Source organism: Myotis nattereri, assembly GCF_964212035.1.
Source record: "Myotis nattereri genome assembly, chromosome: 14".
Classification (NCBI taxonomy): Eukaryota; Metazoa; Chordata; class Mammalia; order Chiroptera; family Vespertilionidae; genus Myotis; species Myotis nattereri.
The window spans coordinates 18,700,569-18,726,504 of record NC_138089.1 but is presented as its reverse complement, the minus strand read 5'-3'; the positions used below and the strand labels follow the sequence as shown (position 1 = coordinate 18,726,504).

Sequence of the window (25,936 nt, the reverse complement as noted above, 5' to 3'; positions counted from 1 at the left end):
AAAGAGGCATGAAGGAGACTCTCATATGCCATTCCTCAGCCTCCTCCTAAATAACAGAAGGAATACCCGTAAGTGACAAGGCAGCCTTTAGAAGGGCCACACCAGCTGGGGGCGTGGTGGTCACAAATTGGTGGTGTGTGTGTAAACAACAAACAAGTGATCTAGAGTCAGAAACACCAGAAACACCGTATGCACTTGAGCAGAACTTTAGAATCATTTCCTCGGCCATATTCTCGGCCTGGCTGGACAGCTCCACCAGTATTTCATCCAGCTCAGCACATCCAAAGACGCTCCTCAATCCCAGCACCTCCTGCTGGTGACTCACCTGCCCACTGCCCTGCCATCAGCCAACATCTGGGCCCACAACAGTCTGCTCCTGGCAGCTCCCCACACTCAGGTCCTGAGCTGTCAAGGTCCTGGACTTGACCTTTCCCCTCAACTTCTGTGGCCACCCCCCAGATTCAGACTCTTGGTCACCTGAACAACCACAGTATCCTTCTAAACTCTCTCCATGTCTTTAGTCCAGTGATGGCGAACCTTTTGAGGCCGGCGTGTCAGCATTTTGAAAAACCCTAACTTAATTCTGGTGCCTTGTCACATATAGAAATTTTTTGATATTTGCAACCATAGTAAAACAAAGACTTATATTTTTGATATTTATTTAATATATTTAAATGCCATTTAACAAAGGAAAATCAACCCAAACAAATGAGTTCGCGTGTCACCTCTGACATGCGTGTCATAGGTTCGCCATCACTGCAGTTTAGTCCCTTCCCAGCCAATCCACTAGCAATTAGCACTAACACTCTTTTCTGATCATGCCATTGTCCAGGGAAAATTCCTTCACAGGCTGCCAGCGCCTACCTAATAAAAGCCAACCCCCCGTGCCCCAGGGTCAGAGCCCTCAGTGACCTGACCTCAAACTACCTGCTCACCTTTATCTCCTTTTCCTCCTGACAGGTGGAATTTCAGCTGCTCCAAACTCACTGTGCCCCAAACCCATCACACCCCCCTGCCCCGACACATGCTTGGCTCAGCCATCGCTTTTCCAATCACACTTCCCCATCACCCATGGGCGTTGAAATCCTTCCTGCCTTTGAGGTCCAGCTGTCTTCAGCTCTCCTACTCTAAGCTTCAGAGCACTAAAGTGCCACTCGAGGTCCACTGGGCGCACCACCCTGAGAAGCGGTAGCCTGCAGTGTGTCCAGTGTATTCTCTGGAGACAGACTTTCCAGGTTCTGGTCTTGGTTCCAGCACTTGCTGTGTATAACTGGGAACAATTACTTACCTCTTTGTGCCTCAGTTTCCTTATTTGCATGTGAGAATGACAATGGCAATATGTACTTAGTACAGTACCCTGGCACAGAATAAGCTGCACTAAGTGTGAGCTGTTTCTCTATTGCCCACCTGAGTCCCTGAACAAGACCGTAAACCTGCCAAGGGTGCTCCCACAGCATCCTACACACGGACGTTCAACATGTGCCCAGTGCTGTCCAACACACCTTGAAAAAAAATGAAAGAAAACTTCCAATTAATGTTACCTGCCAAGTTACTGCTCCACTCCAAACACAGAGCAATGAGAGAGAAAACATAAAAGATCATGACTCTTAAATAACCATTATAAGCTTTTCCAATACTGGCAAAATACACCACAGAGCAATTCTCAAGGTATTTTTTAACTATTTTTTCACTTTCAAATATTTATTGAGTACCTGCAGGCTCAATATTTGAGGTCCAGGAATATTGATGGAATATGCCGATCAGGTAAGAAACTTAATTAAAATAGGGAGAAATTGTTAAGTTCTGTGATATATTTATAGGAGACAACTCTTGGAAAAGAAAGTATGTGAAATGATATGTTTATGCAGTCACTTGTGTTTGGGGATGATTTTTCTGATATATTCTAGTAGAAATAGAATATATGGAGTCTGTAGTCAGAATTAGAAATGCCTGCATTGGCAAAATCATGGCTCATACAGCAAAACTGGAGACAAGTGTATTAAAGAGAAAGAAGCCATATGGTTTTGAGAGAGGAGAGACTAGGGTGGAGTTTAGAAATTTGGGCAAAAATTATATGGGGGAGGTTTGAGCTATCCATAAAAGGTTTATGAGCTCAAGAACTTCTAGGTCACAAACTTTCCTTGGTGGAACTCCCACTGGCCTGGGGACAATCTGGGTAAATAAAGTAGAAGATCACGAATTCATATTCCCTTGTCCTCCTCCTCCCTGCTTCCCCTCTCCTCCCCTCGCACACAGCATGGAGGGAAGCCCACACCGGTCTCATGGGGGGTTTACTTGGGCTGGGTTAATAGCAATTGTGACCACTGATGACTTGACAGCTCTTCTGCCCTTGCTGGAGGGGATGAACATAGGAGATCCACAGGCATGGCAACAGAGCATATATCCCTCCCTTTCAAACCTCTTACAGGACAATGCATCCAAAGACTCCTGACTCTCCTCTGAGGACCAGCCAAGAATACATTAAGGAGAGTGGAGATAGGAGGATCCTGGTACATAAACCCACTTTTTCTTTAATGAGATCAGTAGTATTTTGGGTCCTTGATTACTAAAACCTTTACATGGAACAATATGTTCTCTGCAGAAAAAGCTAGAGAACAAGGTAAACTATTACTACATCAAACAATGTCTGATCAAATCAACCTGGATGCACAAGCATCAGACAACACCAGTGAGTAATGCTGCATTTCAGCCAACACTTCAGCTCACATTAGCACATCCGTTGTAGTTCTTGGGCAATCATCTTGGTCTTCCAAATAAGTTGAGATCATAATCTTTCTGTTGTTGTTTCCTGCCAGGCACAGAAGTGGTTTCACCCTCAGCCTTTTCCAGACCACCGAAACATGAGACACTAAAGCAATCTGACTCTCCCATATGCAACTCCTGCCAACTCGAAATCTCCTGAAACAATAGGCTGCACAAGGCCAGTACTCCAGGAGATGGGGTTTATACGAGGTCCAACACCTTTGCCTAAAAATGAATCATAAAACCACTAGATCTCTATTCCCAAGCATTACGCCATCTAGCCCCAACAGAGTCGGACCGTGCAAAGTGAAAAAGAAATCAGGAGCACACTGAACGTAAAACTGCAAGTATATTTTAAATCCTATTTTAGGTTCATTTAAATTAACCGAGGTCAGGCAACTTCTTTATTCAGCTGGGATACTCTTACTGGTTTAATATCAAAAGCAGTCAGCCACATTTTTCAACCAAAAATAAAGAAACTCCCTAACAGAAGAACACTCTAAAACTCAGTAGAGATATAGAAACAGCTTACAATAAACTACCTTCTGGAACAACTAATGGAGAAAATTACTGTTATTTGGCCATGGGAAACAACTCTTTGTATATTATTACATATTTTGCAGGTCACAAATTAAGAGCACAATTTTTATTTTCTAGCATAGCACTTTTCCAAGGTGTTTCACAAAGAACACCAGTGCAACAGAGAAAAGCAAGTCAAACAAGATAAGTGTGAGAAGTTCTGCCTTCCCTAGTCCCCTCCTTGGAAATGACTGATGCATATTTGCAGTAAACTCTATAAATCCAGCATTTTCCCACGTTTATATGGCCCTGCAGTCTATTTTCTCTTAGAGAAAGATTTTTTTCTAGAAAATAGATATAATGAAATGGTCCAGTAGCTAAGACTCTGAAGTCAGCCTGATCCGAATACCAGCATAACCACTTGTTAGTTATGGGCAAGCTTCTTAACATCACTTGTCCCTCAGTTTCCCCAGGTAAAAATGGACAAAACAATAGCAGCTAGCTCTTAGGTGTGGGTCTTCCAATATGAAAGCAACTGTCTGCTGAGAGCCTTATTTACTTCATGCCATTTTACTGCCTACTATTTTTTGTGAGGTCTGTGTCTCCCACAGCAAGTTCCTTTTTGTCACTCAGATCTCAGTTCACAATGACACCCCCTCCAAGAGGCCTTCCCTGACCACCAATATGAAGTTGGCCCCACCCAAGTCACTAGTTCTTCATCCTCTTCTTTTCCTCCTGATACTTCTCTGTTTAACTGTTACATTGGTATTTGTATACTAGTTGACCCCAATAGAATACAAGCACCATGTAGTCAAACGTTATCATTTATCATTGCTCTAACCCAAAACACATCCTCAAATATGTATTCATTGGATGGATGCATGGATGGATGGATGGATGGATGAATGAATGAATGAATGAATGAATGAGGTGGCTGTGAGAATTAGATGTGAATCACATAAATCATTCTTTATAATGTCTGACACATGAGCATCAATCTAGACAGTTTTGAAAACTTTTGATGAATGATGTGGTTAATGCATTCGAAATTCTGACACTATTTAACTTGCCTCTTCTTGCTGTATCATGGACAAACATTTAATGGCATTTATTTAGAGATGTGTTGGTAAATGGGCTTGCACGAATGGGGCAGGTGGGGGGAGTGCAGGTAGCATTTTACAGATTTCCATGGTATAAATACTCCCACCATGACCAATTTCAGTTATCAATGGTTTAAAAGCAGGCTCACAAAATTCCAGAAAATAAAACATATGGCTCTCACAAGACAGTACAAGTCTTCTCTGGGGAAGGGTCTTTTCAGGCCTCCAAGTTTTGTTTGTTGAGTTGAAGTTTAACATTTTTAAAAATTTAATTTTTTTATTGATTTTAGAAAGAAAGGGAGAGTGAAAGAAACATCAATGATGAGAATCATTTGATCAGCTGCCTCTAAAATAAAATTTTTATAGAGAGATATTTTTTCCACATTCTCCCTTTTTATGAGTCAAAATAAGGACTACCCACTGCCTGGTCTGATACTCAAGGAAACTAGTTGGATGTGTTGGGCTACATTTTCTGTGAACTCTCAGACTGGTGTTTAAGGCTCTAAACATGATCTATATCCATATATGACCATTGTGAGGACCAACTAACCTCATAAAACACAAACTAAGTTCAGTTTAGATTTATTTAAATGGAGGCATCCACACAAGAGAATCAAGGAACCATCTATTAAGTGCCACCAATGAGCAGAATCTGATAACAGAATAAGAGTGACTCTTATCCTGACCCCAAGATTCCAACATAGAGTGAAGGTCAATGCTGCAGATGGGAGTTTCTCTGGCACCACAGGCTTGCTGTACATGCAACATGACCCCTTGGCACAGAAAGCAAAGCATCTGTGTTTTTCAAGTACAGCAATCTACCAACCAGAATTTTGAGATGACACAGCCAAAATTCAAAATCCACAGTCACTCTACATGCAAGTGATAACATGCCAATGATTATTGCTTCTCTTTTGTAAACTATATGGAAAGTCTATGGAGTAAGGCAGGAAGAGACTAGCTTCTAATCCACTGTATCAGCTACCTATTGCTATATAACTATTACCCCCAAAATTCAGCAGCTTAAAACAACGCACATTTATTATCTCACAGTTTCTGTGGATCAGGAAACCAGGCACAGCTTAGCTGGGTACTCTGCTTCACAGTTTCTCCCAAAGCTCTAGTCCAGGTGTCAGCCCACAGCCTCCCATCTCATCCGAAGGCTCAACTGGGGAAGGATCCACTTCCAAGCTCACTAAGTGGTTGTTGGCAGTTTTCAGTTCTTTGTGACTTTGTAGTGAGAGTCTCAGTTCCTCACTGGGTATTGGCTGAAGGCTGCCCCTGGTTCCTTACCACAAGGACATCCCCACATGATAGAAGGCAATAGAGTCTGTTAACAAGATGGAAGTAACAGTCTTATGTAACTTAATCATGGAAGTGTCACTGTCATCCCATTACCTTTGGCATTCTCTGCTGTTTAGAAACAAGTCACTGGGTTCAACTTATACTCAAGGAGAGGGGATTACACAAGGGTATTCGGGATCATTGGGGCCATCTTAGAAGTCTGCTCACCACAACCAACTTTCTTGGAATATGAACAGGAAGACCAGGTCCAACAAAACACCTTTTTAAGCATCTCCATGTGAACCCACGCCATGTGGTTTCCTAACCATATTGCTAAGGTCTCATAAAAACAAAACAAGAGAGAATGAACACTTAGGACATTAAGTCTGAGAACACAAAATTCTGTTCAAATGGTCTAAGCAAATACACTCTATAACTCTATAAACCCCTGGGAGCTTCTGTATTAGTAAGTCCCAACATGAAAGCCATTTTTTCTGAACAATGAAACGAGTGACTCAGGGGAAGGGCTGCCCATCTGAGCAGGTATAGAATGCCAGGAAATCTAGTTTGGCCTAGAAGCAAGTTATCTTTTGGAATTTTTATTTGTTGCTGTAGCATAATTTGAAAATTTACTTCATCCCATTTTACTGGCTACTATTTTCTGTGAGGTCTGCGTCTCCCACAGCAAGTTGCTTACATGGTCCTTTCGCAATAGAAACCCATCATAGTGGCAAAGAAGTGCTGTAAAAATGTCAAGCCTTAGCTGTCACCCGCCTTCTATCTAAGCTCCACCCAGCCACATATTCTCAGATACATGAGCATCCCAGCGTTCAATGGTGGTGGCCGGCCGGAGAGGCTGCTTCTGAAAAACTTTTAAGGATTTAACCCACTAAGTGCAACACACATAGAAAACATGGAGCACTCAGTCCTGGATGAATGCAAGGGCAAACAACAAAGATTATCTTCAATCTAAACGTTCAAAAGTGCTCCGCACGTTTTACCATGCTTTCCAGAACTATCCATATGCTTTCTGAAAAGTCTGCCCTCAGTTCAGCTATAAAAAAATAGTTAGGTTTATTGTTTTGCTAATCACCTATTCATTTTGCTCCTCTAGAGCGATGATTTTTGGTAAACATCTAAAATCAAACAGTACTGTACAAAGGCCCCGAAACAACGACCATCTGTGGGAAAGCAGCCGTAAACCACCTTAGAGCTGACACGTGCTACACACGCCTGGACCCTGAATTCGTATTAAATAATAATGGAACATATGTGTGGTGAGCAGAGAAAACAAACTAATGCAAAATTCCAGCTTGAAGGTGATAAGCAGACAGGAAGGTTATAAAACAGGTGACCAAGGGGATTTTAAGGCCGTAGATGTCTTCCGACCTGTGAAAACAACTTGATAACAAACCTTAACTCGTAAAATCTGACTTTGGGACAATAAAGGGGATGTTCTTACCTCTCTCAGATGTATGTTTTCCTTCTCTTTCTGGTCTAAAATCACCTCCAAGTGGCTGACCTGAGACTCGGCCTCGGCCACCCGCCGCGTCCTCTCATTGTCTTCCTCCAGACTTTTGGACGGCAAACCTTTACTTTGTAACATCTCCAGCAGCTTTTTAATGGACTCGTCTCGGGCATTGAGGGTCTGTTTCTGCGTTTCGATCCTCAGCTCCATTTCCTCCAAGGTCTTCCTCAGTAGGAACAGCTCCTTAGCCTGCCGGTCATGCTCCGCTTGCAGCCGCCGGAAATTCTCCTCCGTCAGCTCGATGGTGAAGTGCTCGGCGCCGCGGTTGCCGCTCTCTTGCTGCAGGAGGTGGTTGAGGTCTCTCTGGGTTCGCAGCTCATCCTGAAGGGCCTGGATTGTCAACTGCAGGTGCTGTGATGGAAAGACGGGGCAGGAGAGGAGACAGAAGGAGAAAAGTCAATGGCCACGCCAAGGGCTCTGTGCTGGTCCCGCACCATGAAGATGGGATGTTAATCATGAGGTCCACAGGGCCAGCGTGAAGTCCTCCGGGTGACTTCAGAAGCATGGGACAGCACATGGAGAGGGGGAGTTAATTCAATGAGGCTTTCTCAATGTCGTAGGAGAAAAGAAATGCACACATACACAGAAACAGTAGATCAGTGTCAGTCACGAGGGAAATTGCAGTCTACCGTTTTAATTTAGGAAGTGGGAAGGGTTAGAGGGAAACTCACAACACACCTTCTTTATGCCCACAGTGCTCCAGACTCAGTATTCCTTGTTTCCTAAGGGGTTCTTTATTCTACTATCCATTATTTTCCATGATAAATGCATGTCCACTTAAAAATGAAAATAATAGCATCCACTACAAGTAGACACAAACAAGGACTTTATTTTTACAAATAAAGCTGTGAACAGGTTTAGTGAACAGGATTACTGCATCTGCAAGCAAAGGGAACAAAGGCAGACGGAGACAGACAGTCAAACACATGGGGAGGTGAGGCTGTGCAGAGTAAGACAAGCGAGCTGCAAAGAGTGGACAAACCTTGGTTCTTCTGGCATCCAGCAACTGAACAGCATGGGAAATGAAAAAAAATAAATGAAGCAGGAAATCAACACAAAGAAAAGTCCAGTGCAAGCAAAGGATATTTAACAGAAAGAACTTAATCAACATAAAGTACCTTCACAGAGCAAAAAAAGAAAAAGAAAAACAACTTCTTCTTACAGCAAAGACCCATAAGCTACACACAATCTATAGTACTGATGCTTGATAAATGTGATTTTTTTAAAGTGAGGTTTGTTCCACCTTTTCTTTTCCTAAATCTCCCTGACACAGTGAGTCTTGAATGTATTACCATGGAGAAAAGCACAATACTCCAGAAGCACCCACACCTAATTCCAGGTCACCCTTTTAACCAAAATTACAGGGAGAACACCAGAGAAACAAAATCATTACCAATGTGAGAAGAGAACCCCTTGGAAGAATGAAATAATGATACATGTTATAACATGGATGAAAATGTGCTAAGTGAAAGAAACCAGTTATTGCATGATTCCATTGATAGTAAATGTTCAGAATAGGCCAGTATATAGAGACAGAAAATAAATTAGTGATTGCCAGGGCCTGGATAGGGAGGAGATAAGGAGTTACTACTAAAGCGTATAGGGTTTCTTTTTTGGGGTGATGATGTTCTAAACTTTATTGTACTGATGGTTATATAACTTTATGAATATACTAAAAAACTACTCAATGTTATACTTTATATATGCCTCACCCAAGGATATGTTTATTGATTTTTAGGGAGAGGGGAGGGGGAAAAGAGAGAAAGAGAAACATCAATCAGTTGCCTCCTGTATGCACCCCAATCGGAGATTGAACCTCCTACCCAGTCTTGTGCCCTGATCAGGAATCAAACCCACAACCTTTTGGTGTACGGGGTGACGCTCCAATCAACCGAGCCACCTGGGCAGGAAAGTGGTGTATTATATTTCTTTTATATAATTCATAAAGGCCATCATGAAATATGTACCCGTTGCTTATTCCCCATCAGTACCCTGTGAGGCACTGTGGCACATGGGTGAGAAAGTGAGTACTTGACCCTTATGCTCTAGGAATTTCAGTGGAAATGTATAGATGCAGTGAATATCCGTGATAATTCCTACCACAAAGAGTTGTTGTGAGAATTGAATTAGCTAATACAGTACATATAAAACTCTAGGAAGTACAGAGTAATCACTTATACTGTATCAGTCAGGATATGGGTAGAATATGCTGCTGTGACAACAGCAACAGAAACCCACATTCTGAAAGACATAACCCACCTGCCAGGCTGAAGGACACAGAATCAGAACTCTTAAAGCTCAAAAAGACCTTAAAGATTTACATGTTGACATCATTTCACAAATGAGAAAATCAAATCACACTGGTTAAATGTCAGGTGCAAAAACACACAAACACTGCCAAAGCCAACATCTCCGTTTCTGGGGTCCTGGGCTCCATCCTGGTGTGTATTCCAATAACCCTGAGGGTAGACAAAAAGGGGGTGGCTCTCTACTTTAACGACTTAGGAAATGGCAGTCGTGTTAGAGACAGAACGAGCAATAACCTAAATTGTTTCGCCTATACATCACTATTAACTATTGGGTCCTGTCCAATAGTTAAGTAGCATGGGACACAACAAGGACAGGGACAATTTAATGAGACCTCCTTTCTAAGTCCTTGGAATTAGACTGTTAGCTAATTAGAATTAGCTATTGGAACACAAACTCAATAAAAACTACCTCTAAAGATCATAAACAATAAAGGGAAATCTCTTGCAAAGCTGAATACCTTTTCTGAGGGTCAAAAATTAAGAAAAATGATGCACAGTTTTCAATTCCCCCTTCCCAGATTATTCAGTTCCTTCAGGCTGAATCACTCCCCTTCTCAACTGTGAAAGCACATTTCTCTTATGGCAGGCACCCAAACCCCACTGGATCAATAATCAAGAACATTCATTTCAGCTTGTTACCTACATCAGGTACCTACCTACAAACCAGCAACCTGCAAGACTGGATTCTAGGGCCATCTCTTGGAATCTCCCAGTCATCACCACAGTCTCAACTTCCCAAAGCCTCGACCACTCCTTCTATGGCTTCTACTCCACTGCACCACTAGAAACAGAAGCCCTTCCAATGTCCACCTACATCAGGAAGGACATCACCACATGATCCGACCTCGTACCTGTGTTCCAGTCAAACTGCTGTCCACGCAGCACTTGTGGCACAGGTGAGGCAGGTGGCAAAAAAATTCTCTTCAAGTACAATAGTGAGGCAGTGGTTGGATGAGTATTCAGAAAGCTTTTACTCCCCACCCTGATTCTGAGATCATCTCCAGTGACTCTCGAAGAATCAAAGCTCAGAAAGCAAACCCCTTTCTCCATGGCCTGCCACTGAGGACATCACGGAGGAAAGCAAAGCAGGTGTGACAATGGGCATACAGGCTGCTCCTTCCAGTCAGTCCACTAGGAGAACAAATAGAATGTGTCACATTTATCAGGATACCCAGTCTTTAACCAGCTCTTTTTAACCTTTGCCCTCCACACTTAATCACATGCTTTGAACTCTGCCCTGGAGAGTACAGACTAGCCTCATCTCCAGTCCACAGGAAAAAAAAAATGGTTTAAAATCATTGGTCTGCCCTTTAAACACAGGTAAACAAAATGGGAGCTGGAAAGATTAGTCTGTCCAACTGATTCCAAGTCTCAGACAGTAAAGGAGGTTACAATGACTTCCCTTTCTGGTATTATGGTAGGCTCCATTTCCTGGTAGGCCCTCCCAGTATGCAACAGGCAGATAGAAGCAAATATATCTTTCAAAGCATTGTTGTGCTTACAAAAAAAAAGTAATCTCCAGGAGAAAGAAAGAGAAAGTGAGCTTCTCAAGGGCAGGTTCTGGGCCAAAATTGGATTATACCCCCAAATCTAGCACATAGTGGGTATTCAATAAATAGAGAGTACAATATGGGCAGGAAGATGAAAGGACCAAAGGGGAAATTGTCTTGCCAGGCAGTTGGCACAGGGGAACAATGTGAGGGAGGATGGGTTTCCGTTCCTCTTTGCTTTGCTGTTAGGTTGGGGGTGAGGAAATGGTGGGGAGGGGGAGTGTGTCGTTGACCTCAGATGACTCTGCCCCGTTCTGTCCTCCAAAACTAAAAATGCCTCACATCCACCAGGTCACTCGGCTGACAACACTGCTCCGAAGCTGCCAGCACTACGTCCACTCCACAAGGGAATAAATAGGGCAGGCTTAAGGGATTGGACTGCAATCACATCATTAGCTGATACGGGCCAGTGTCTAAAACTGAGGTTTCCTCCAGCCAATTCTAAGAACTTCATTTTGCACAACTCTTAAAAGCTCAAGAAAAGGAGAACCATGAAAATAAAAGAAACTAAGCCACACTTGAGTTTATCTGAAAGAGGAGGGGGAATATCCTTTGCCTTAGCCAATGTTTAGGAGGGTGACCTCCAATTGCTACTGGAGTCAGGATCTAATCCAGATTTCAGAATATCTATAGCACAGAAAGGTAAATAGAATGAATATATATATATATATATATATATATATATATATATATATATATTCATATGATATACATGGAACACACAATTATTTAAATAGGGACTAGCCAGATGTTTAGAATCTACTGTGTCTTATCCCCAAATATGGAAAAAATGAGTTCCTGGCAGATTTGGGGGTGGGGGGAATCTGTGACCTTAAGCTCTTTTCCACACTATGAGGAAAAAACAAAGAAATGATAAAGTTTTGTACTATAAAGCAGTTTATGGTTTCATTGCTATGAAAACCATCTCTGAGCTATATAAAAATATGAATTGGCTTATACCCAAAAGTCTTGAACTTTTTTTTAATAAATCCATACGGCTTCTCAAGCAAGGGCTTAACATAACTCTTTCAAAGAAAACGGAATCTCTCTGCAGACAACTTGGCCTGCTCTACTTTTTCTGTGACTTTATTTTCCTATTTGTCATTTCCCAGTTTGTCTCTAATCAAATTTTAAGGGCAGGTTCTCTGATCCCTTTTTCCATAATCCTGTAGGCAGGACGCACAGAACTCCTCATGGCTCCAAACCTTCATGTGTGTGAAAAGACGAACAGCAGACGTTGGCGGAAAACATATGGCTCCGTGTGCTGTGGAAGAGTTGCTCTACTGAGAAAAGTATAAAATATTAATATTTGGACATATGGTCCTGGGCGTTCTCCTTCAGGATAGAATAAGGACACTGGGTGATTCTTAAAAGCACCAAAATGCGGGGACCCTGGGTTCCTCGGGCAGACGTGCTGTCAGAGATAACTGTGGAACCCACTTAGGTTGATAGCATGTGACATTGTGCCAAGATTCATAACACTGGGAACAGCATCCATGGGAAAGCCCTCTTGGCAGCTGCTTTCATAAGCAAGGAGTTCTGGTTTTCATTACAGTTCAATACCATTAGGTGGCACAGTATCAGAATATGATGCTGAGCTTAGAGTTAAAGATTTACCTTCTAAGTCCAACTTTGCTACTAACCAATTATGTGATCTGGGGGAAATCACTAAACTTCCTAGGGATTCCAAGAACAGTGGTGAAGAGCTGGGTTTTGAGTCCTACATCTACCTGTGACAGTCTGCGTGACCTTGGACAAACTACTTAAGTACTCCAAGCATCAAAATATTCATCCTTAAACAGGAGATAATAATCATAACTAACTTACAAGGTTCACACAAAGACCACATGAGATGCTTAAGTAAGTGAACAAGTTCCCATACAGCACAAAACCCAGCGTCCTGGTACATTCAAGTGCTCAATAAATGTCCACCATAATCACCACTGTTGAGACAGAGGTGGTGGCTAGAGGCCTGCAATTAGATTTTTTTCTCCCGTTTGAGCATAAAAACTAAATTAACATAAATTTGTGATCATCAAATAAGTGTAATGGTGGGAAACTAAATGCTAAGCGCTTTGGCATTTTTTAAATAAGGGAAAATAAGAAACAGTTGTTTTAAGACAAACTCAAAGACGAATAAAATTGATTTCCCATTAACTGGTCTATAAATAACTCTACAAGGGGCTGCTAGAATACCAAACATTTCTGTTTTGAAGATCAGGGTTCTTTCCCTACTATTAGTCAGTAATACATAAACAACTAAAGGATAGTAGCATCACCTGCCATTGACTCTGCTCAACCAGGTTCAGGTTAAAATAAAAATTCAGAAGTATTGATATTTTTAAATATGTTCAGAGAAGCAACCCAAAACATGTAATCATAGAAATTATGGTTAAAGTTGGAACTTTTACATTATTAATAATCACAAGCAGTTGCTAGAAAACAAGCTCCTTTATTTGAATTGCTTAACAAATCTTTAAATGGGATTTTAAAATCTTTACTGCAGTTTCCTTCCCTATCACTTCCTCTTCCCTCTCCAACATGTTCATTACACAAAGCTGCTAATAATCTAAGTATTTTTTAAATATATTTTATTGATTTCAGAGAGGAAGAGAGCAGGAAAGAGAAATAGAAACATCAATGATGAGAATCATTGATCAGCTGCCTCTTGCACACCCCCTACCTGGGATAGAGCCGGCAACCTGGGCATGTGCCCTGACTGAGAATTGAACATTGAGCTCCTGGTTCACAAGTCGACCTTCAACCACTGAGCTAATCTAAGTATTTTTTTTAATATATTTTTATTGATTTCAGAGAGGGGGAGAGAGAGAGAAATATCAATGATGAGAGAGAATAATTGGTTGGCTGCCTCCTGCATGCCCTCAACTGGGGATCTAGCCTGCAACCCGGGCATGTGCCCTTGACTGGAATCGAACCTGGGACCCTTTAGTCCACAGTCCGACGACACTCTATCCACTGAGCCAAACCAGTTAGGGCTAACCTAAGTATTTTTTTATTAACATATTTTATTGATTTTTTACAGAGAGGAAGGGAGAGGGATAGAGAGTTAGAAACATCGATGAGAGAGAAACATCAATCAGCTGCCTCCTGCATACCCCTTACTGGGGATGTGCCCACAACCAAGGTACATACATGCCCTTGACCGGAATTGAACCTGGGACCCTTCAGTCCGCAGACCGACACTCTACCCACTGAGCCAAACCGGTTAGGGCTAATCTAAGTATTTTTAATACAGGTAAGAGGTTTTACCTAAACTAGTATCACTTCGAATAACTAGATGGCAGGCATTGAACTGCAAATTTTTCCTTGCTCTATCTACATGGTTTCCTTAACCAAACTCTAAGCCTTGCCATTCAAAGTTTTCATAACAAGTTTTTTCCTAAGTACTCTCCTGCCTCTCTCTGCTTGATGGATCACTCTTCCCCTGGGAAGGGGGAATAACCTCCATTCTACTCAGAGCGTGGTCATTGGGCCAGCAGCATCAGTACCACCTGGGATCTTATAAGAAAGGTAGAATTCAGGTCCCACCTCAGACCTGCAGAATCACAACCTGCATTTTAACAAGATGGCCCACCAGGTAGGCACACGAAGGTTTAAGAAGCACTTCTCTAGATGTCAAAAAAAGTTTCACTATAGATTCAGTGCAATCCTTATCAAGATACCAATGGAATGTTTCACATAACTACAACAAATAATCCTAAAATTTATATTGAACCATCTGAATAGCTAAAGCAATCTTGAGAAAAAAGAACAAAGTTGGAGGTATCATGCTCCCTGATTTGAAACTATACTACAAAGCTATAGAAATCAAAACAGACCCATAAGTCAATGGAACAGAATAGAGATCCCAGAAATAAAAACACAGTTATATGGTCAATTAATCTACAAGAAAGGAGGAAAGAATATACAATGGAGAAAAGATGGTCTCTTCAATAAATAGTGTTGGGAAAACTGGACAGATACAAGCAAAAAAAAAATCAAACTAGACCACTTTCTTACACCATATACAAAAGTAAACAAAATGAATGAAATGCTTAAATGTAAGATCTGAAACCATAAAATTCCTAGAAGCAAACATAGGCAGTAAACTCTTTGACATTAGTCTTAGCAATATTATGGGGGGATATGTCTCCTCAGGTAAAGGCAACAAAAGCAAAAATAAACAACTGGGACTACATCAAACAAAAATGCTTTTGCACAGTAAAGAAAACCATCAACAAAACAAAAAGACAACCTACTAAATGGCAGAAAATATTCGTAAATTATATAACTGATATGGAGTTAATCTACAAATATATTCATACAACTCAACTTAAAAAAAAATACACCAAACAATCCAATTTAAAAAATGGGCAGAGGAGCTAAATAGACATTTCTCCAAAGAAGACAAACAGATGGCCAACATACACATGAAAAGATGCCCAGCATCACTAATCATCAGGGAAATGGAAATCAAAATTACACAGATACCAGCTCACACCAGTCAGAATGGCTGTTATCAAAAAGCCAACCAATAACAAGTGTTGGCAAGGATGAAAGGGAACCCTCAGGCACTGTTGGTGGGATTGTAAACTACTGTAGCCACTATGGAAAACAGTATAAAGATGCCTTAAAAAATTAAAAATAGAACTACAATACAACCAAGCAATTCCACTTCTGATAATTACTTGAATACAAACAACATTAATTCAAAAAGATTAGTGTACCCCTATGTTCACTGCAGCATTGTTTACAATAGCCAACATATGGAAGCAACCTAGGCGTCCATCAATAAATGAATGGATAAAGAAGATATTATAAAGTATAATACTGTAGTAAATAAGATACTGGACTATTACTTGGCCATAAAAAAGGAATGAATGAAATCTTGCCATTTGTGACATGAGTTGACCTAGAGGCAGTATTACGTTAAGTGAAATAAGTTCGACAGAGAAAGACAAATACCATATGATTAAACTTATATGGAATCTAAAAAATATACTAAAAAAACAATAACAAAGGAACAAACAAAACGAAACAGAAACAAACTGGTTGTATACAAAGAACAAACTGATGGTTGCCAGATGGGAGGAGAGTGGGGGGATGGGCAAAAAAAGGAAAGTAGATTCAGAAGTACAAATTTCCAGTTATGAAATAAGTCAGGGGGTATAATATAGGGAATTACACTGCAATAATTACTCTGGAATTACTCGGGCATAGGGAATATAGTTAATAAGACCATAATAACTGTTTACAATGACAAATGGTTAACAGACTTATTGTGGTAGTCACTTCATAAGGTACATATATGTTGAATCACTATATTGTACACCTGAAACTAAGGTAATATTGTATATCAATATAATTTTAAAAAAGTTTTTTTAAATCTTCAGACTTACTACCACTTTAAGAAATGATTATTTGGTAAGTGAAAGGTGGGGAATGAAAATAGTACTGTAGTAAAGTATAGTCCTAACGAGCACACTGAAAGTTGGTTTATGTGGTTAAGAAAATCTGGGTAAACTATGAGTAGTACCCCTCAATACAAGACACTATTAGATAAACTAGTCAGAGGGTCATTTGTTCACTCGTTCAACTATTACTGAGCTGTGTGCTATCTGACTGACATGTATACTATTTCCTCTCCAAGTCAAAAATGAAATCTTAACAGGTTAACTATAAATAAATTTTATTACATATAAAATATATTATAAATAATATTGTAAATTATATGTTAACATATATGCTGTTTATTTTTAAGGGATACATAATACCTAAATTTGCATTCTGTTATTGAATGTTATCATTATTTAAAGAATAGTTTGAGGGAACCCTAGCCAGGTAGCTCAGTTGATTAAAGCATCATTCCGATTTACCAAGGTTACGGGTTTGATCCCTGGCCAGGGCACATACAAGAATCAACCAATGAATGCATAAATAAGTGGAACAACAACTCAATGTGGCTCGCTCTCTCTCTCTCTCTCTCTCTCTCTTACTCTCTTCTCCCCTCCACACTCTTTCTAAAAAATCAATCAATAGAAAAAGAAAAGGCAGTGTGAGGAAAACTCTAAAAAGTCATCTGAAATGTCAGTACTAGGGTTTATGTTCAACTGTTTTATTCATTCCTACTTTTAGATACCATTTCTGTAAGTATGTCTGTGTTCCCAATGGAATTTTAAGTGACTGAGAAAACCATGAAATAGTCTGATATGAAACTTCTCTTATAAATTATAATTTGAATAATGTATAGTGAAAACATGACCATACTGGTTCCTAAGATACCTAATCACTCAAACTCTCCGGTTTTCCATTTTATTAATAAACTAGAATCAAAGGCCTATACCATTATTTCTTTCTCTGGTGTGAAGAATAGATACCTATTACTGTATCCAAACAATGGTTATGGTCTTTAATGTGTGTGTGTATGTGTGTATTTGTGTGTGTGTGTATGTGGAGAGAGAGAGAGAGAGAGAGAGAGAGAGAGAGAGAGAGAGAGAGAGAGAAAGAAGAAGAAGAAGAAGAAGAAGAAGAAGAAGGAGGAGGAGGAGGAGGAGGAGGAGGAGGAGGAGGAGGAGGAGGAGGAGGAGGAGGTAGAGGTAGAGGTGGAGGAGGAAGAAGAGGAGGAGGAGGAGGAGGAAGGAGGAGGAGGAGGAGGAGGAGGTAGAGGTGGAGGAGGAAGAAGAGGAGGAGGAGGAGGAGGAGGAAGGAGGAGGAGGAGGAGGAGGAGGTAGAGGTGGAGGAGGAAGAAGAGGAGGAGGAGGAGGAGGAAGGAGGAGGAGGAGGAGGAGGAGGAGGGGGAGGAGGAGGAGGAGGAGGAGGTAGAGGTGGAGGAGGAAGAAGAGGAGGAGGAGGAGGAGGAAGGAGGAGGAGGAGGAGGAGGTAGAGGTGGAGGAGGAAGAAGAGGAGGAGGAGGAGGAGGAAGGAGGAGGAGGAGGAGGAGGAGGAGGTAGAGGTGGAGGAGGAAGAAGAGGAGGAGGAGGAGGAGGAAGGAGGAGGAGGAGGAGGAGGAGGAGGAGGAGGAGGAGGAGGAAGGAAGAAGGAAGAAGGAAGAAGAAAGAAGGAAGAAGAGAGAAATATAGCATACCCCACAAACAAAAATATGTCCAACATACCATAGGAAAGGAAAGGAATACAAATAAACTAGAAAAACAATACACTAAAATGATAATTGTTGGGGGTCTAGGGAATGGTAAATGACTGTTAAAGCATATGGGGCTTTGGGAAGAAGTGATAGAAATGTTTTAAATGATTGTACAACTCTCTGAATATACTAAAAATTGCTGAATAGTACTTTGTTAATGGTAAATTTTATTGTATGTGAGTTATATCTCAATAAAGGTATTAAAAATGATGGGAGGTAGGAGCATTATGAATGCCTTCCTTTCTATTTCCCCTTTTCATTCAAATATTTTTCCAAGAATAATTTTTGAATGCATACTGCTATAGACTGAATATTTATATCTCCCCCAAATTCATATGTTGAAACTTAACCCCCAATGTGATGGTAGTTGTAGGCTGGGCTTTTAAGGGGTGATTAGGTCATGAAAGGGATTGGTGCCCTAATAAAAGGGGCCCCAGAGAACTCCCTTGCCCCTTCCTCCATGTGAAGACACAGTGAGAAAATACCCCTCTCACCAGGAAGTCGGCCTTTAGCAGACACCGAATCTGCCAGCACCTTGATTTGGGATTTCCCAGACTCCAAAACTGTGAGAAATAATTTTGTTTTGTTTGTTTATAAGAAAACCATAAGGATAGTCTGAGATAAAACTTCTTTTACAAAACAATCTTTGATTCAAAACAATCTTTATAACAGCAATGGTAGTAGATTCTTCTTGAGGGCTCTGCCCTAGCTGGTTTGGCTCAGTGGATAGAGCGTCAGCCTGCGGATTTAAGGGTCCGGGCTTGATTCTAGTCAAGGGCACATGCCGGGTCTGAAATCAATAAAAATATTTTTTTAAAAGAACACCTTAAGGGACTTTTGAAAGATTTAGCAATTTTCCACCTGAGAGCTTAAAGACATTGAAAGGGGTTTACGGGATCTTTCCCCCCAAAATAATACGTTGGATAAATGTCAAGAATGAAGGGGTCACTTACGAACATGAAAAAGATAATGGTAAGTCACAGAATACCCATGCTATCATTGGGTAAGCCAAAGCAAAAAAATAAAGATAGTATCACGGAAAGAATATGTTATATCACTGAGAAATAAGATCTCTCGATACTACTCTTGAATAATATCAATTTGAGATTATTTTTATTTTATCTGGATATTTTTGTGTGTATTATCAATAACAAAAGTTTTCCTTAGGAAAGACTCAGAAACCCAAGTATGCATTTATGAGCATAAACATATATTTCAGATGCTTTAAGATTCTTTTTCAAATCTTAAACCAGTGAAAGAAAATAGAATTTTCTCCAGAAGGACAGCAAAAAATATGTTTAAACAAGGCCTTGCAAAGTGCTTTTCTCATCCCTGAATATTTATTTTGTTTAATAATTCATTGGAGACTTTTAAAGTTGGGAAAGGAGGAAAAAATGGCTTTCCAATTTGAGTCTGGAACAGAGCTAAACTATCAAATCCAACAGGAATATAAAGAAAGTATCTAACGGTGCAGACACTGCGGGGCCCGGAACAAAAGCATTATTGAATGGAAGAAGAATTTAAATTGAAGCAAGCTCTAATGTAATACCTTACGAACTCCAGGTCCTACTGCCATTTTTCTAAATAAGATGAACTATTAGTCCTGGGTTACATAAATTTCAACATACCAGAGCCCTCAGCAAGTTACAAGGAGGCCAATGGCAGCTTGAATCCATTCATCTGTACACTATTTAAAATGCATGACTATCCCTCTCATCATTATTTGCATCCTTGCCTGTGGACTAGGAGAAGTTTATGAAACCAATGGAGATAAGGGTTTGCAAGTTAACATTTTGCTGTATCTCTGAATGTTTCATTTCTTTAGTTTAAAAATGCAAAGGAAATAAGAGTGGAAAGAATTGTAGGCTTTATGGTTTTTTAAGGTGGAAAAAAGCACAGAATGAGTTTATAGTTTGCAGGAGTTTATAGTCTGCAAAAAGACTCCTCACTTATTTCTCTAAATAAGCTTTGAAATCACCTTTTAAAGGGGCAAAGAAAACTCTATTATTATAGGAGTAACTGAAATTCAGTTGAAATCCAGTGTGGAAGAAAGGTTAAGAGCCTGAGTTACGGACTCAAGCAAGAACTGTTTCTACTATTATTTATGTCTATACTGTTTCAATTCTGCAAAGTTATTTGCCTGCAATTTCTTCTATTGTAAAATGAGGATGATACAGTTGTAGTGATGAGCAAATTTAGATATATGTACATATGTAAATTTATATATGTATATATTTTTATATATAGCTTAGTACAGTCTATGAATTGAATAAGCAACTTCTCTTAATGTTATAATTAGCATTAATAGTGAAAACCACCATTATGCTGGAAAATATCTTTAAATATTATTTAACTTATTCAATGAACTCTAAGCAAGATAACACTTACTTTTCATCAGATAGAAAGCTTTTTTTTCTGGAAAGAAGTTTTTTGTAAGGATATGACAAACTTTTCCACCAAGCCCTCTATCTCACAACTGTTATGCTACAAAGAATTCTTCCTTCATTTGAGTCCACTCAGAGAGTTAGAGTATAAGCTCATCGTTCATTTCTGCCACAATCACCCCCAGGCGACATTCATTCAAATCACTTTACTGAGCATTCATTCAGTGTGCTAAGCACTATGCTAAGGCATTGAGGATCCAAGGACAGAGAAAGCAGGACACATTTTCCTTGGCCTTGAGAAGCTCTTTAGTCAAGAGAAAGTGATAAACGTGGAGACCAGTAATCACCATGGAAAGGAATGTGAGCAAAGGGAGCGGACACAAAGTGCTGAGGGAGTGCAGAGGAGGCAGCATCAGCCTGGTGTGAGCATAAGGAATCCACAAAGGATGTGATCTCTGAGTGGAGGGTGGAACAAAGAAGAATTTCCCAGAAGCAAAAAGGGAAGGTGTTCCAGGTAAGGTGACAGGTATAAGCAAAGACATAAAAGTGTAAAGAAATCAAGGCATGTTGGATAGGAAAAGATTAGAGAGCTTGGTAGGCATATATGAGCATCAAGAATGGCAGGAGGCAGCTACAAAGGTGATAGGAAGTGCTCACCAGTGAAGGGCCCAAATGCCCTTCATACTCCATAAAGCAGAAAGTAGTAGAAATGAAGTGTTGCGTACTGCATGTGGCTGGGCTTACCAATGCATTCTCAAAGGTCTGTGAGTTTTATAAAAAGTTAAAATTTCTTTGTTTTCATTTTAATGGTAAAAAATAAAATTACCTGAAAAGTAAGACATAACTTTTCTTTTATTCATTTATATAAAAAGTATCTATTGAACATCTATTATGAGCCAGGCACAATACCAGGATTGAGGCTATAATAATGAGCAAAAGAGACAGAGAACTTGATTTTGTGGGACTTAAAGTCTCATAAGGAGAGACAATCAATAAACAAATAAAAGTATAGCATATAATGAAACGGTATTACTAGTACATAAATAAATAAAACAGAACATGGTAAGAGGGTGCTAATTTTAGATAGGGTGGACAGGTAGTCTCATGCTTCTTCATTGTCATGATATTTAAGCAAAGATCTGAAGGAAGTAAGATATTTGAAAGGTATTTTTAGAGAATAAGATTATATTTCGCCACAGTTGTCACATTCTTAAGGGTGTACAAGAATATTTTTTATTATTAAAAAGGGTACATGTATAGTCCTGGCCATGTAGCTCAGTTGGTTAGAGTGTTATCCTGATACGCCAAGGCTAGAGTTGCAGGTTCAGTCCCTGGTCAGGGCACATACCAGAATCAAACAAGTGGAACAATAAAGCAATGTTTCTCTCTCTCTTTCTCTTAATCAATCAAAAATAAATAAATAAATAAATAAATAAATAAATAAATAAATAGAAGTTCGGGGGAGAGGGGAGTATTTTAGAACTGGAAGATAGCCTGAAAGGATGGGAGATTAGAGGCAGGGAGGAAGCTACTGAAAAAATCCAAGGGAAAAAGGATAGTGGGGGCCTAGAGTGTACCCTGCACTTCTGTTTTTAGCAATATGGCAGAACAGATAGCTATAAACACCTGGAAAAGCTAGAGAAAATACAAAAATATCACTTTGTATGCATAGATGAGCATACAAGAATGTAGGAGAGGTCTTCAAGGGCCAAAGCAAAGAGGAAAACTAAAAATCAGATTGGTGAGAGTTGCTGAGGATTTGGCTATCAAGGAGTCAGGCAGGGGCAGGGGAAGGTAATCTGGAAGGCAGGGGGAAAGGCTGAGAGTCCTCCATAAAACTGGATCAGTGAGATGGTGAGCACCAGCACAGGAAGATGATGGCCTGCCTGAGGCCCAAGCATAACAAGCATTTGCATGAAAGTGCAAAAGAGACCCTGGAAGGCCAATGGACCTTGATTCCAGCAGGGCTGAGTATCAGCCCAAGTTTGCTCCTGCTGTGATTGCGATTTCCTGACCTGATAATCCTTACATTGTTTACCAAACGTTACGTTTGATCTGCCTGTATGCATTGCTAAAGAGCAAATGTGAACTCAAAGTGAATAAAAACATAAAAAGCAGACGGGACCCAGTCTCTTGGTGCCTCTTCGCGAAAGAGGTTTCCACCTGCACCCCCCCCCCCCAATGCCTTCAAAATTCATATTTCTTGTATAGTGTATTCATTGTGTCGTCGGCCCTCCTGCAAGTTATCCTGAACTCTGAGATCTGGGCAAGATGAAACTAATTTCTCCAAGGATTTACCTCCATGTGAATTTGGGGTTCATTTTACAGTCCCTGAAAGTCTTGGACCACCCAAATAGAGAATAAAATTAAATATAAAAATGATCCCAAGGTGATACCTGACAAAAACTAATACACAAATGTTCTGGAGGAGGAGTCTCTTAACCCACACCACATAGAATCCCAGAGGTCAAACACTCTTCTAAGAAAAATTGAATTTAAAAAAAATTTCTATTATCATTAAATATTGAGAGGAGCAAAATCTTTCCAAGAGGGTAAGTAAAATTAAATTCACACCCAAACATAGCAAAGTAAAACTACAGAATGCTCGCCGAGGCCGGTTTGGCTCAGTGGATGGAGCGTCGGCCTGCGGACTGAGGGGTCCCGGGTTCGATTCCGGTCAAGGGCATGTACCTGGGTTGCGGGCATATCCCCAGTGGGGGATGTGCGGGAGGCAGCTGATCGATGTTTCTCTCTCATCGATGTTTCTGGCTCTCTGTCTCTCTCCCTTCCTCTCTGTAAAGAATCAATAAAATATATTAAAAAAAAAAAAAAAAAAAACTACAGAATGCTCAACACAAAGAAAAGATTTTAGAAGCAACCAAGGAGAAAGAGCAAAATAACTACAAAAGAATAATGTAAGATGACCATAGACTTCTCAAGAGAGCAACAGTAGTTTAAAAGTGGTAAAAAAAAAAAATTAAAATTAAAATTTAAAAAAAAGTTGAGAAAATAACTCTCAACCTTAGAATTTTACTCCCAGTTAAACTGCCAGTAATGAGGATGAAATAGAGATGTCTTCAGACAAAAACAGAGTTTACCACTAACATAATCCACCTGAAATAGTACTGGCTGGATAAGAGCCAAATTTCAAGAAATTTCTAGAGTCAATTGACAACATGTTAGTAACTTGAAGTTGGCCATGGTGGGAGTTTTTATACCGTAGAAATGAGCAAACACTAAAAATCAGGGGAGTTTTTTGCCCTCAGGGGACCAGCTGTTATATATTTAACAGCACATCACTAACATTAAGGAACTTCTGGAATATGTTCTTCAAGAAAACAGAAAAGCCTAGAAGGAAGACTTGACACGAGTATAAAATAATATTAATGATGATAGATAATTTTGGGGGGGTCAAGAGATTATCTGTCAGGAAATCACCTTATGCTATGGCAATAATCCTGAAATCTCTGAGGCTTCAAACAATAAATGTTTATTTCTCCCTCATGGTAAATATCCTTCAGGGGTTAGCTGGGAATCTATAGCTGCTCAACAACCTCATCTCAAAACCTTCTTCAACAATTGCTACAGGTCACATGGTGAACTGCACACTGGCTCTTTAAGCTTTCTGTTTCTCATACTTCACTGATTAAAGCCAGTCACATGGCCGTGCATAATTTCAAAGAATATAGGAAAGTACAATACTACCATATCCCCAGGGAGATGTAAAAAGAAAAACATGTAAGACAGGGGGCAAATGGTTGGTGTTAAAATGTCCCAAATTCTTGCCAAAACCGGTTTGGCTCAGTGGATAGAGCGTCGGCCTGCGGACTGAAAGGTCCCAGGTTCGATTCCGGTCAAGGGCATGTACCTTGGTTGCGGGCACATCCCCAGTGGGGAGTGTGCAGGAGGCAGCTGGTCGATGTTTCTCTCTCATCGATGTTTCTAACTCTCTATCTCTCTCCTTTCCTCTCTGTAAAAACTCAATAAAGTATATTTAAAAAAAAAAAATACACACACGAAAAAAATAAAAAAAATAAAATGTTCCAAATTCTTCATGAATTTTTATTTTTGAGAAAACAGAATATAAAAAGGTTAACTATAGACTTTAATTCTAGTGTACATGTTATATTTTAAAGGTAATAGGATGAGAGTAGAAATATAATTTTCAAATATGTAGGAAAAGAGAATTTTTTAAAATGCAAACAAAAGAGGAAACAGACCTCTAAAAGGCAGGGTAAATTGGAAGCGCAAAATAAAACACTAGAAATGCATCCAAACACATCAGTAATTATAATAAGTGTAAATTGAATAAACTTACCACCTAAAAGGACAGAAATCATCTGCTTGCATTGCTTTTAATGTTTGTAAGAACTACACCTAACACTTAAGGACACAGAAAAGTTGCAAGTGTAAAAGTGGATTCAAAGCACAGGCATGGAAGTTGTACAATACCAGGTAAAACCTCAGGCAAATCACTTATCTTTTAAGGAGTGGCAGTTTCCTCATCTGGAAAACGACCTTTGCAATGTTACACTTGTTCCATATGTGACTACTGTTAGAAAGTTCACAACACTTCCCAATGTTATTAGGATTAGATGAGCTATGTGTAAAGGGCTTAGTTGATAGCAGCAGACTAGGAAATGATAGCTCTCACCTTATAAGTAACCCTATCTGTCCACACACAGTTGGGTAGAGTGTTTGCAAACAGTGCTTCAATTATTCCTCCCATGGGCCAGACCCATCCCTATCCTCATGCCCCTTTGCAATATAACTTTATCACTCCTCCCATCAAGAAGTCCACTCTACTTCTCCACCCCTTGAGTCTGGGCTGCCCTTGGCCTTGTTTTAACTAATAAAATTCAAAGGTGATGTGTGTGAATTCCAAGCCTAGGGCTCAAGATGCCTTATAACTTCCATGTATATTCTCTTGAGACTACTACCTCCAGCCAAGATGGAGTTACAGAAATGGAATAACTTTCTTGCCTGAAACAACTCAAAAACTGGGCAGCATATATAAAACAATGGTTTCAAGAGCACTAATCCCTGAGATGGGAATCCAATCAGGTGAGCACTATAACTGGCTCAGCCTATTGCCTGGAGACAGTGTCCAGGCTGCAGCACAATGAGGACAATCTCAGGCAAAGACTTTTGGTCTCTCTGATTTTAGAGAAATCTGGAAATATCAAGTCAACTAGAGTTCACAGGGAAGAGAGGTGCACAGGGTCCCCCTTGAGCTATTAATCATCATATGTGTGTGAAGAAACTGCCTGAGGCCAGGGAAAGAATCACAAAAGAAGAGAGGAACTCCAACTTGGAGCTCCCACGTTAGCTCTCTTGATGCTAAAAGTTCAGGCTACC

At 40.1% G+C, this 25,936-nt stretch overlaps 1 protein-coding gene across 1 annotated transcript in view; it reads right to left on the bottom strand.

The window, feature by feature from the left end:
- Nucleotides 1-25,936, bottom strand: part of ERC2 (ELKS/RAB6-interacting/CAST family member 2) — an 871,001-nt gene that overhangs the window by 713,859 nt on the left and 131,206 nt on the right. The window contains exons 3-4 of the mRNA XM_081105973.1: nucleotides 8,177-8,200; nucleotides 7,129-7,545 (exon numbers count right to left, since the gene is read on the bottom strand). Coding sequence (XP_080962099.1) covers nucleotides 7,129-7,545; nucleotides 8,177-8,200 — 441 coding nt within the window. The remainder of the gene's footprint in view (nucleotides 1-7,128; nucleotides 7,546-8,176; nucleotides 8,201-25,936) is intronic.